Genomic DNA, 13,338 nt, shown 5'->3' on the forward strand with positions numbered 1-13,338 from the left:
TCCCTCATAAGCCTTTGGAGGAAAGCATTAAACCCTCCCTGGGGCTGCCCGTGGTGTCACTACGCTCAGGTTTACCCAAAGAGAAAGGATTTTCAACAGGCTAGGACTGGTTTCTGGCCTGTATTGTTCAGCTTGATACATAGCTTGGGAGGCCTAGCAATAACACAACTGTGCATTTTGGGGAGAGAGGGGATGTATCTAAAGTTATTACTAGGCAGCTGTAGGTGTTCTGAAATTAGGAGTGCAGCTACAGCAGCCTTGAGTGCTGTCACCGTTCCCAAGCAGGGAAACGGTGACAATTAGCAAGGCAAGAGCTCCAAGCTGGAAATGAGAGTGTCTAAGAGCACTCGACGGCTTAATTAGACATGTTCTACGGCATGCTGAGAGGCATAAATGCTCCTGGTGTTGAGGTAGGCTGTCTGGTATTATCACTAATGTAGCTTGGAAAGACTCTTCTTTGTGCAGAAGAGGGGTGGTACTGCCCATAGCTGAGCTCCTCTGCTGCCCTTTCTTCAGAGAGGGCACCAGCATGGAGAAGAGAGGGCCCTCTGATTTTTATCTGGTCGTTGCTTATTTTGATTTTCTTTTTGGAGGCCCTTCATGTCCCTTTTTCAAACACAAGTAAAACTACCCTTTGGATTTAGGAAAAAAAAAAAGGCTAGGGGGAAAGGAATGAGATGACTTGGAAAAACAGTTCAATTTTGTGGGGTTTTTGTTTGGTTTTTGTTTTCTCCCTAGTGCTCTGTCCATGGAGTGAGCTTGAGCAGCCACCTCACAACCCCTGTTAAGCGCCTCCCCAGCATCTGAGGCCACAGCAAGCTCAGCAACAGCTCACGGCACCAGCACATTGGGCATCGCTCCAGAGTTGCCAGAGCTTGTGRGTAACAGGGAAACAGCCCCTTGCCCCTCCTCAAAAACTTGTGTTAAGCTGAAAGTTTACTGAAACTCTGACCCAAGCCAGTTTTGACCAAAAATGGATTTGCAGAGAGGGAAAATCCAGTACTTGGGAGTGTGCCTTTTCAGACTCCCTCTGGCTCTTCTTTATGAGGGAAAAAGAGGCAGCCCAGCAGCCACAGACACCTGCGGGAGACACTGAATGTCTCCCAGCATGCTTCCAGCAAGGCCTGAAATTGCCTTGTGGGCACAAACTTGGGTTTTCCTCACAGCTAAAATCCTCTGGAATGCAGGGAGAGGGGTCTTGCCAGAGTAGACTGCAGTGAGGGAGAGTTCGGCGCCAGATGTCTTCCCTCAGTAACCCATTCTGAGACATCAGCTGGTTGGATCTGCCCGCTGCAGGAGTTGAGAGCAGGGAAGACATCTGTGACTCTGGAGGTCAGAGCAGGTGCATGATTCAATGCTCTTCTGCCTTGGTGGCTCGTGGGGTGCTGCATATGTTACTGAGTGACCTGCTAAGAGGAGCCCAAACCAGAAGGAACAGAGGAATCCAAAACAAGAGCTCTTTGGAGAACCATTCATGCTTTCTTGTGGCATCTCTTTCTACTTAAGGCAAGCACCAGCGTTTAAAAGCTTGACTGTGTGAGTGGTATACAAGGGGTTGAGTATCCAAGCTCTATCTACTGCTACTTACCTGTAACTCTTTGTAGTGGAGGCAGAGAGCTGGGAACCACTATCCTTTAGCTGTCTTCTCTCTTCCTTCCCGCCAACCCAACAACAACAGCAAACCTTAGGCAGAAATATATCTTTAATGAACTATACAAAAAAATATCCAGATCTTTCCTTCTTTCCTCCAGTAGTTCTAGTAGTCTCAGCAGAAGAGGTGCAAGACTTTGCGGAAGAAGTTCCTGAACTCCGCATTGAAAACTGTGTAAATGATGGGGTTGACAGCACTGTTGACATAACCCAGCCAAGTGACAATGCTGGTGACTTGAGTAGGAATGATGCAGGATTTGCAGAGCGCCCTTGTAATGTGGACCACAAAAAAAGGTGTCCAGCAGAAGAGGAAAGCACCTGCCGGAAGGATATTAAAGAGAGAAAAGGTTATGTGAGTATTAGGAAAGGGTTAAATTTAGCCAGAAATGCAAACTAGGCCAAGCAAAAAAAGCAGACTGTACAAAGTGCTAGGGGGAAAAACAGTGGACTGTCTGAGGTGTAGAGGAGGCCTATCAGTAGCCAACAAAGTTAAGACTAAGTTGTGTATAAATTTGGATTTGTATTTAAGATACCAGGAATCGGTTCACTTTGCAGAAAAGGTCAAATTATAATTTGTGTGTGTGTGTGTGTGTGTGTGTACAGTATATATATAGTATACACATCTTGTTTCCTAAGAGTGATGTTTGCAATATTTATTGACACTACTCCTCTGGATCAAAGGGATGATGAGGTGTTCACTTGACAAACCTGTATTCTCTGCACGAGGCTCAAGCAAGTCCTGTTAGATTGAGTCTTGTTATAAATTAGTGCAAGGTTTCCTGTCCTGCCCTGACCTCTGCAAACTGTTACTCACCAACGACAACAGGCAGCACCCTCATGGCCTTCCGCTCCCGGCCATTGATCTTGGCCTCTTTCCGTTTATGCCCTGGGTGTGGATATCTGAGGTGCGGGTAGGAGATGGTCTGGACCCCGTTGCTCATCACATAGTCCCCAGGCAGGGGAGGGTCAGAGTGTGCATAAGGRTTGCATTCATCCAGTCCAACCTGCCTTCGCTCCAAGAAGGGTGAGGGGTGATAGAGCTTCCTGTTGCCCCCATAGATGCTGCCTCTCAGCTTGGACTTTCGAGCTTCTTCCCAGCGCTTGAGTCCTTGGAACATGGCGCAGTAGAGCACCAGCATGACAGGGCAGGGAATAAAGAAGGAGCAGATGGAGGAGTACACAATGTAGTTGTCATCCTCCAGCTGACACAAGCTGGGGTCCCGGTTGGGGACATTGTTGAGGCCAAATATGACTGGAGATGCCACAGCAAAGGCAAAGATCCAAGTGGTGGAGATCAGGATCAACTGCCGCAGGTCGATCTGTCGCCGGTTGTAGTTCAGTGGGACCGAAACAGCGATAAACCTGCCAGCACAGAGTCCAAGTGAGTCAGCGATAGGATGATGTTGTTACCTCTGGGGACGCAAGGGGCTGCTCCCAAAACTGCTTGTCACTGTCCGTCCCTCCTTTTAATTTACTTACATAGCTCAGACCCAGGCTACAACTAGTCTTCCTCATTAGAAAAGCATCTTGAGGAAGAGTCCTGTCCTAGTCACACAACTGTGCTTTCAGCTTGCCCTCCATGAGGCTACTGATGGGACACAAAGTTGGCAGTGAAGGAGAATGGTAGTGCAGAGCACTCTCCATAAGGGAGAAAGAGGACCCAGTCTCTCTGCAGCCAAAGGCCCCAGCAGCAGCGAACGKGCAGGATTTGTTTGTTTGCCTGTTCTCACTCTGCCTATGATCCTTGCAGGGGCGAGTATAGAAGTAGCCTGATGCCAGGATACTCCAGCATGGGAAGGCAGGCATGAAGAGGAGAAAGGTGCTCACCGGTCCACACTGATAGCACAGAGATTGAAGATGGAGGCCGTGCAAAGCATCACGTCCATGGTCATCAGGGCATCACACAGCACAGTGCTGAGAGTCCACACACCTCCCTGGAACTGAAGGAAAAGATCCCTGAGTCAGTGACTGCCTTCCAAACACAGGGAAGGGGCAAGACCGTATGCAGGAACCTCTGCTTCCTATCAAGCAAGAAGCCTGCAGTCAAACCACAGTGCCCTTTTGGCATCCTAAGTCCCTTGGAAATGTTAAATATGCTCAGCAAAAGAGATCAATTAAGGAAACCTTTGATAGGCCACTTCAAACTATTCCCCACCTGGCACCCCTTTAGAAAGAGGGAACAGCAAAATCCAAAGGAAGTCTCCCAAGCCAGCAGCCAGCAAGGAGCATCACTGAGCAAGGAGCTTAACAGCAGTGCAAAAGACAAATGCGTTTTTCTGGGTTGGTTAAGTCTTTCGTTTACCATCTTTTCCTCCCCCAACCACGCTGCCTCCTAAGTCCATACTTTTAGGCCATGGCAAAACAGCATGAAAGCAGCAAGAAAATACCCAACAGATTGCAGTTTATTGCTACTGGCTTGTGGACTGTGAACATTTGCCCGGGGGTATTTTGTGAAGCAGGTTTTAGAAAATGGAAGTAGAAGAAAAAGCTCAAAGGGTACAGCAATGAGTTAAGCTTCATTAAGCTGTTCTTTAGACCATGGCACCAATACTTGTCCAGTCTTTCTAGCATTGAAAACTGATAAAGTGTATGTCATGATTGCTTTGTTGCACATGGGATTACTGCCCTTTTAAAGACTCTTTAAGTTCCTAATTTAGTGTAGCAGCAGAGGGTGCCTTTTTTATCTTTCCTATTCAGTAAGAGAAAGGCCCAACACATTTCACCCCCTTTCCACCCTAATTTAACCAGCTGAGTTAAGAAAAGACCTTTCATTCCCTCGTACCAAATTCATAGAATGCTCCATGATCCCTACACCACTCAAAAGACGATACCACTGTGCACTGGTCTGCAAGCACTGACTCCAAATTATAGTCCGGCAAAAAAACAACCAAACAAAAAGAAACACAAAAAATACCTCAGTTGCAGACACAAGAGCTTCTTGGATATGGTGTTACAGTGTCTCAGGCCTGTGTACTATTTCTGTAAGGACTAGGGCAGAAGTAGTAGTCCCAGTAGGGTAAACAGGGCATGGTGTGGGCCAGATCATCTCAGCAAGGAACATACAAGCTCCCTAGATGTATGGGTCTAAGCTTTTTGTTTGATGGTATTTCTGGAATTAAACATGTGTTTCATTTKCCAGGCAAAGAATTCTCCTTGGAGGTTCAGAGAAATGAATTTAGTTTCAAAACAAGAAGTTCAGTAGCAATGATCACCTGCCCTCCCCAACCCAAACACAAGTCTTGCAAATCTGTTCCTTACTGCATATATACTTTATCATTAAGTAATGCACACACACACACACATACATGTATGCTCTTTACCTCATACTCTTTAGCAACATATAAAGAGGTAAGTTGGTGGACAAGTTCACCTTCTAAGCAGACCTGYTCCAGAATTTAGGGATCTCAGGCCATCACAAAATGCTCTGATGGGCAAATCTCTGCCTGGAACCAGCARTTGTTCAGGGTGCAGGTGCTGTATTTGCATAGCAGCGCTGCCCTTCCCTTCCTCCCCTGCCACACTACTTCTTCATGGAAGATGTCCTTTTTCTGTCATTTGTTTTGGGCCAGGCACCTTCTCCCCATTTGATACCTTACTGTACAGAAAGGGCTCGGACTGACAGGTGGAACACGGGTCATCAAAGCATCTTCCTTGCTGCCAGCGTAACAGATTTTGTGGCTGAGCACCATGTTCCCCATCATACCCCGCCAGTTTGCATCCTGGCCCAGAAGAGCCTCCTATCTCTCTCATCTTTATATTTGATGTGACCATGCCTTCCTGCTTTCCAAATCAAACAAGGTTAGTGAAAAGCTTTCCACCCCAGACGTAATCAGATCAGATCACTTCTCTGTGGCTGCTGCTGTCTGGGCTTTCAAACCCAGACTTTTAAGCTCATGCACAAAGGGTTCAGTGCACAATGCAGACTTGTTTGCCTGCACTTCCACAAGCTCTTGCCCTAATACCAGAGCAGTCCTGTGCAATTACTTTTTGGAGCTTAACGACCTTGCTGACCTATTGACCGCCCCATGGTGTCAAGAGCACGCGCTGAAAAATTCCCCCTTGCAAAGTCTTGGACAATGATATAACCTCTCACAAGCACATGGGTAAATGAGCCACTTTAAGCACATTGGTAAGATCTGTGGAGTTTCTGGAGTCCTGCTGCCCCACAAGTGCAGAAACACAGCTGTGAATCTGAGGAACACCTCTCCTCTGCCGCAGTGTTTGCTGAGTAGACACTTTGTCACCAAGAAAAATATTTACCGACTTGAGAAGGTAGTTGTTAAAAACTCATGGTGAGAAGCCAAAGAAAGCAATCCTGGGATCATCCTGGGAGAAAAAGCCAAGTGTCTGGGAACTGGCTAGGAGACAACAGTTACACGAAGAGAAACAGTTACACTTGAGAAAGTTCAATGGATTTGCGAGTGTGAAGTGAGGAGTGATGGGATGAAGCCAAGAGAAACAACTAGGCTGTTGTTGAATTTTCTCAATAAACATAAAAAGCAAGGGAAAGTGCTTTTATTTAGTCTAGTCTAAATAATCCAAAGGAAAACCATCCAGGGAGGCAGCTGCAGCATCCCAGCCCTTGCAGACCTTTCTGGTAACATGCCCAAGACTGGACAGCGAACTGGAGACATGTCTCCCATCAATCATACCACGTGTTTGTGGCCTGGGCTGTCCCATCTCCATCTGGTGCTCATGTGGAAAGAAGAATTCCTGAGATGAGGGCTGCTCCTCATGGAGAAGAACATTAGGTCTTCCTCAGCTRTACTTCCTTAGTACAATGTTTCCAAGTCTACTTCCAACTGGCACTTTGGGCTTCCACTCAAATTTTGGGCATCCACAGTGACCTGCCCCAACATGATGGTCTTCTGTATTCACACACATCCCAGTACACGTTTACGGGGCAGGCAGCTCTTCAAGGATTACTATTAGACAGTAGTGATGTCATGCACAGGATTACGATTAGTGAAGCTGTAAAGCCAAAGTAGACTCCGAAGAAAGTCTATTTTTATACACACATCTCCTTAAGAGGGGAGGTAACCCAGACCTCCAAAAGAGCTGGATTCACACCTAAGTGCTTCATTCAGCTGTTGTCTCACATAGGCCAACTATTCCAAACTGAACCAAGAGAAGAAAACATTATTTTTTTGCCAGTTTCATTGGGATCCTGATAAGTTCACTTCAGGGTATGAGGGGAAGAATTTGAGCCACTGTTTTCAAAATTGGATTCTTATTTGGAGGAACTAGTTGTTTCTGAAAGGGAGAAGAGCTCTCAGACTGCAGCAGCTAAGCACCTGCATGGGACACTGCCTTTCCCAGATGATTCAAGCTGGGAACTCAGAAAATACTACAGGCATTTCCCTGTATTTCTGCCCTTTCCCTTCTCTCTCTCTCTCTTTTTTCTTTTTCTTTCTTTTTCGTTTTCTTTTTTAAGACTCTCATTTTGGCAAAAGCAAAGGGAGAGGACTCACTGCTTTCCTGCCCACCTAAGCAAAAYATGCCGAGAACCTCTTCCAATTCCAATGCATGAGTGACTTTGGATTAGAGGCCTATCTGGCTTTGCTGGGTCATGTGGCTAATTGGTACCTGATTACAGCAGGTTGCAGGAGATTAGCCCATCAAGGTACAGTGTAAAGCTTTAGGGATCAGAAACAGCTCAAGCTGCCCTTAAATAGTGTTCCTGAGCAACTCCACGTCCGGGAGCTTTTTTTGCATTCTCCACTTTCTTAGTGTTGTTTCTCTTCAGCAACACATGATCTGATGAGCTGATGATGAGAAGGCAGTGCCAGCTAGTTACGCAGCCAAACAGCCGCTCTACAGACAAGCTGCCTGCACTGAAAATACAAAGCAAAGCTGCAAACAGGGCCCCACAAGCCAGCCTACCTGTCGGGTCTTATATAAGGCTGTTGGCACTGTCTGCACAGTTCTGGCAAGAGCTATATATAGGGTGAGCCTGCTAAATGCCTATTAACGGTTACGCTTGAAACCTCCAAGCATYATTTCTTGGAAGAAGATGGAAAATTAATGGGAGGGGAGGAGGTGGTTGTGTCCTGCCTTTAGCTCAATGTTTTGTGGCGGAAAAGGGAGTTTTATARGGAGGTGCTAAGCATCTTCTTTAGGGACACAAGACAAACACTGTTCAAAGCATGTTACAGACACAAATTGGATGCTAGTTTAGCCAACCAAGCCAACCAAGGTTAGCAATGCCAGTAGATCTGCAGGCAGTCACTGTAGTCTTGTACAAGATATTGGTGTCTCCATGCAAATGCTTAGGCCTGGACCAACCACTTAAGGGCAGAGGAAGAATAACTCAAATTACTTCTTACAGAGAATACAAAGAGGTCAATGAAAAACATTTTACAGGTTGGTGGGAGGTGGACTTGACACCTCAGGAGGCCCTTGCAGCAAATGGCATTCCTAGCTCAGGTCATCCTGATGACCCTAGTCCTAAGTACAACCAATTTATAAGAGAAAAATCTGCCTTTTTGCAAACAAGCCTAATATCAGAAGGGGCCTTACACTTGTAATCCTAAGAGTGAGAGATAAGTTGATGATAAAGGTTTCTTTAGTCTTATTTCCTGCAAAGAAAGTCCTTATTGCAGCACCACATGGGAACTTTGTCTCTCTTGCCAGCCCTGCAAATGAGCTCTCTGAGAAAGGGAGACCACAAGTCAGTCCTTTAGTTTCTGATGGTGATAACAACAGAAATAAGAGACCCAGACAACAACAGCACACGGTCTGCAAGTGAATTAGGAGATGCCAGCTGCACTTCCCAACAAGCACCCGCCTGCCCTCAGCAAGGCTATGGAGAGCCCCAAAGTGATAATCCTAAGATCCAAGGCCTGCCAAGAGGGATATGCCACTAATTAGAAGAAGAATAATCCTTGCAAATGGGCAAAGTCCAGTATCAGAGTCAAAGAATTTCCCATATGCCCATAAGAAGCTGATTCTGGGTCTTTTCTGTGAGCTGTGCTGGAGAACACCACAGTGTTCTCCAGAAGATGAGCATAGTCTCTAAGGAGGGAGGAGGGAGTGGGACACAAGACAAAGGAGGCCTCACTGTCTGCTCRAAAGTCCCTCTTGAATTTTTAATGCCAAGGCTTTTAGAAACAAGGAACAAGTCTGGTTATCCACCTCAAAACACTATAAGGGCTCAAAATACATGGAAGACCTCCCCATAGTATTGGTCACTGAAGATCCTTAGCACCAGTTTGTAACTGCTGGGTTTTATCACTTTCCTACTAGGTTTTCCAGAGACTGCGAAGCTCAGACATCACTCAGGCCAAGAACTTCTACCCCAATGAAGCTTCCTGGAAGACTTTCAAATATTTCTGCAAGCAGAATGACTTGCATTCACAGGGAGACACAGAGTAACTGGAAGAGAGCAGACCTCATCTYGCACGAGAACTACCATTGCAGACGCACACACACACGCAAGATGCATTGCTACAAAGGGATGTCTTTCTATACCAGTGTTACACTGACTCTCTGAAAAGGTTCACACAGAATTTACAGCATCACCCTTCCTGAGAGGATGCTCATGGAGTTGGCAGGTGGCTGYTCCAAGGACCCGCACGCCTGTGGAAAACCCTCCTGACCTGTAGAAGGAGACAGGTAAACAGGCAGCCCTGCTAAGATAGCTTCCTCCTTTCCTTAATCGCTCAGCTCTCCATCGCAAAGACGTTTACATAAGGGTGCCCTACCAGTGTGCCGGCCAGCAGCTTCCTGGGGCAGATGTGTTTCACTGCGCAGGCGCTCAGCATGGATTAAGGAAAGAGCTTGGAGAAAGGAGCAGACACCGTGACCACCCTGCAGCGGAGCACAGGAGTGGAAGCTGGCCTGATCCTACAAATGTCTCCCCTTTAGTTGCGGCAGGAATACATGACTGAAAAGATCACTGTGGTTCCTGCCACTATCACAGAGCACTTAGGTGCTGATGAAGCAGATGAATACGAGGACCCATCTTTGTAGGCACATAGCTCTCTCAAAGCAGATTTTTAGTGGGCAAAAGCGCTTGGGGCATAGCAATATCCTGCAGTACCTGCAGAAGAACTCACAGCTCTGCTTTCTCTAAGCACGCAGGGGAACTCTAACTCCCACACACACTGCTATCAATGCTCCAGGCAGACTGTGGTATCTTTTCCTGGCCTCTTTTCACATTAAACTTGGGCTTTTCTCCCAGGGAGTTAWGTTGGAGCCCCGGGCCACCTCCTTCCCCCTCATTCCCCATCATCCTTGCCTTACTGCCAGCGGATTCCCAGGGAACAGCCCAACACTCACACTCCCATCACAAAGCTAAGGATSCTGCAGAAGGGCAGGCTGCCTTTGCCATGGGTTCCTACCTCTCCCTGCCATCCTGCTTCCCGCTCCTGCAGCCTGCCTAAAGACCTRGGATTTGGGATGCCCAAACGATGAGGGTGCAGAAGGGCTGCTGGTTTCCACCTTCTGCCGAGGAGCTATAAGGAGAAGGCTGTAAAYGCTGACCCAGCAAGAATTCCCTTCACGTCCACAGTCTCAGAAGCTGTTTGCTTGGGAAATGGATGTTTTAACGCAGGGGAAAGCTGATGTTTCTCCCTTTCTCCATCTGTAAGAGGCTTCTTAATCACATCAGGCTGTGGAAGAACASAGCTGACAAACCACAGCAGCATTTGGATTTACTGAAGAACAGCTTCTCACATCAGTTTGAGCACTCTTTCTCATTAAGGCCCCTGGTGTGAACTTGAGCTGCTAAAGTAGATAAATTTGACAGGGTAAATTAATGAGGAGAGAAAATATAGTCTGAAGAATCCTCACCAAAGCACTGCAAGCAYAAGGGGCAGATTTAGAACAGGGCAGGGCTTGTGAGTAAATGTTCCTCTCACACAAGTGTGGGGAGAAGAGGTCGGAAGACAACTGTGCTCTGCACCCAGCGTGAAGGTTTTCCTTCATACATGAGAAGAACCAGTTCACTAGGAGATATTGGTTTCCTGCCACCGCTGGCTTGTTTCCAAAATGAGTTCTTGTAGGCAAAGCTCGGCCACTCTTTTATTGCCTGAGGGAGCCTAGTATGTCAAAACCAGACTTGGCCAGATCCTCAGGTTGCATTACCTGGCCCCATTTCCCTCTCTTTATTACAGGAACCATGACAGGGATGGTGAAAACAGTGTCAAGAGGAAACGGTTGTGACTGGACATCACAATTTTGTCCTTGTCTAGCACCTGCTTTCAGCAATTCTCCAACCCTGCAGTTACAAACAAGGGGCATTTGCGGAAAACTAACACCCAATTTGTCCTTCTGCAGCCAAGACTTCTAAAACAAGGATTTTAGCTGTGAGAAAGTTAGGCTGTTTTTTTTGGGAGTACAACACGACTCCACAGCCGCTAGCATGCTGGAATAAGCTTTCCTAGCAATTAGGAGCAGGAGCCAAGCTCAAGATCGCTCCCGCTGTGCTCAAGCTTTTGTGAACGGCAGCAAGAGATAATCCACATCTCACAGGAGGGAAACCTGGCTCCATGTGGTAGACCTGTCGGTTTGTAGGGGTGGTAGACGTCACATCTGGGAGAAATCTGACGCAGGGACTGATCTTACAGGGGGAAAAGCACAAGGTGACTGAGCTTTTCCTGCTGGAGGATACTTCATGGCTATGGGTTTATACAGGTAGACCGAGAATCTCATTCTGATCCCCTGTTTTCACTTCAGCCTCCTAAGAGCAAACCAGAAAGAAAAATTCTGTCCACTGGCACTGATTTGATGGCCACTCTGACCTTTTCTTAGCAAATTTCACAATGAAGTGAACTGCAAATCCCCAACCAATATATAGGAGATTATTAAAAATACTCATCAAGCCATGTGGGCTCTGAGCCCAAAGAGAAATTGCAAAGCAGGGAACTAGTTTTTCAGCACTGACGAATGGTCTAASCTGCCCTATGCTTCCAAACCCCATCACAGCTCAAGCACAGGCCAGGYAGCCTAGAGTTTTAAAGGTCAGACWCAGGTTATCTGAGAATCCAGCATTTATGGCATGTTCTTTGATACTCAAGGAAACCCCCCAAAAGCTCATGCTCATTTGGAAGTGGTACCCCCAGACATGGTAACCCACATTTTATTGATAAAAACAGCTTTTCCAGGTCTGGAAACGACATTGATATGTGGATCTGCCCATGGAATCAGGGACAGGAGGCATGAAGAAGCAAAACAAATTCCTATTAGCAAGAAGGAGCTGAGAAGAATGATGGAGAAAGAGGGTTTCCAGCTTTCTAACCCCTTATTTCTAAAATGAGACAGGGAGAAAAGCAGACCTGTCCAAAACAAATGACACAGGAGGAAGAGAGGGGAGTATCTACTGCTCCTGTTCTTTACTGGATCTTCCCAAGGCTCCTGTCCCTCTAGAAAAACATTTATCTCCAGAGAGGTCACAATGTCCGGAGAAATCCTAAGAGAGGCTAAGAGCATCCTAAGCTCTAATCTGCAGACTTCCTTGCATAAGAAGGCATAGGCTTGATCCAGTCAGGTACTGAATGGTAGAAATGCTATGCCTGGAATGCTTGGGAACAACGCTCGCAGCTTCCCAGGTGGGGAGAAGGCTGGTGCCAAAGCCCTCCAAAGGCCACGGTGGTTCTGCACATGCACCCGTGTGTYCAGGGGCAGCACTGGGCAAAGCAGAGCATGTGCAGCCCCCAGGAGCCCTGCAGCCAGTGAGACCAAAGCAGCCTTAAYGGAGCACTTCAAATGAAGTAGAACAACTCGCTCCCTAAAATAAAAGACAATTTCTCTTCTTCCACCCAGCACAGCAACCTGGTTCCTGGCTAAAGAGCTCCCTTATCCCGCAAAAGCCGATCACCTCATCCCAGACAGAGCAAATCACCAGAGCCCTCAAGGCCTTCCTAACCATTTGCTAACCCGTTTCCCGGCCCAGGACGTGCCTGAGGACTCCCTGGAGCTGCTCACACAGCCTAGGGCATTTCTAATTCTGCCTCTCCGCCTTGGCACTCGCTCCGGCATCACGGCTCGCCAGGGAGCAAGGGTGAAGCAAAGCCCCCTTGACCAGGCACGCAGCGACTATGGGGACCTGTGTGAGTGCAGGAGCAAGAACTTCTGCCAACTTGTGGGGTTTTTTTTTATCTTTGCTACGAGTTGTCCTTTAGGGGCTGCCCACTGCAGATGAGGAGGTGCAAATAAAGCCCTGGCAGGGGCAGCAACACACATATGGGCGCAGGGGAAGAGCTGCAGTGCAGGTGCAGCCCCACGGGCAGCGCACCTCCGCGATTTCCYAGCCCTTGCAGGGAACAAACCCAGGGAGAGTTTTTTTAACGCTCCGGGTGTTTGATCCCCTCGCGGATCCCACCCTATAACTTCCAGCACCAGCAGCCACTACAATTTACAGACACCAAGCGCCGCGGGGTCTTTTTAGCATGTAACCCCTCCCKCGCGCCCCAGCGCAGCCCCCCTTGGCCACGGCAGCCCCCGGGGGGGCTCGTCCCACCTCGGAGTAGACGTAGAGGGGCAGCACGAGGAGGGCGAGCAGCAGGTCGGCGGCGGCGAGGCTGACGATGAAGTAGTTGGTGGTGGTCTTGAGCGCGCGCTCCGTGCACACGCTGAGGCACACGAGCGCGTTGCCGCCCACGATGAGCAGGATGAGCACGATGCCCAGCACCAGCGCGGCCACGTTGTGAGGCGGCGCCGGCGGCGCCGGGTCGCTGCCGTTGCCCG

The 13,338-nt window shown here is 47.9% G+C and overlaps 1 protein-coding gene across 1 annotated transcript; it reads right to left on the reverse strand.

The window, feature by feature from the left end:
- Nucleotides 1-1,684: 1,684 nt before the first annotated feature.
- On the reverse strand, nucleotides 1,685-13,332 carry DRD4 (dopamine receptor D4). Its single transcript, XM_026044854.1, has 4 exons — nucleotides 13,112-13,332; nucleotides 3,478-3,590; nucleotides 2,465-3,012; nucleotides 1,685-1,968 (listed from the first exon to the last, which is right to left on the reverse strand). The coding sequence occupies exons 2-4, from the start codon at nucleotides 3,540-3,542 to the stop codon at nucleotides 1,766-1,768; spliced, it is 816 nt and encodes a 271-aa protein (XP_025900639.1). The 5' UTR covers nucleotides 3,543-3,590; nucleotides 13,112-13,332; the 3' UTR covers nucleotides 1,685-1,765.
- Between the last annotated feature and the right edge of the window lie 6 nt (nucleotides 13,333-13,338).

This window comes from Nothoprocta perdicaria, unplaced genomic scaffold (genome assembly GCF_003342845.1).
Source record: "Nothoprocta perdicaria isolate Ctin4 unplaced genomic scaffold, notPer1 scaffold_389, whole genome shotgun sequence".
In the NCBI taxonomy this organism is placed as follows: domain Eukaryota; kingdom Metazoa; phylum Chordata; class Aves; order Tinamiformes; family Tinamidae; genus Nothoprocta; species Nothoprocta perdicaria.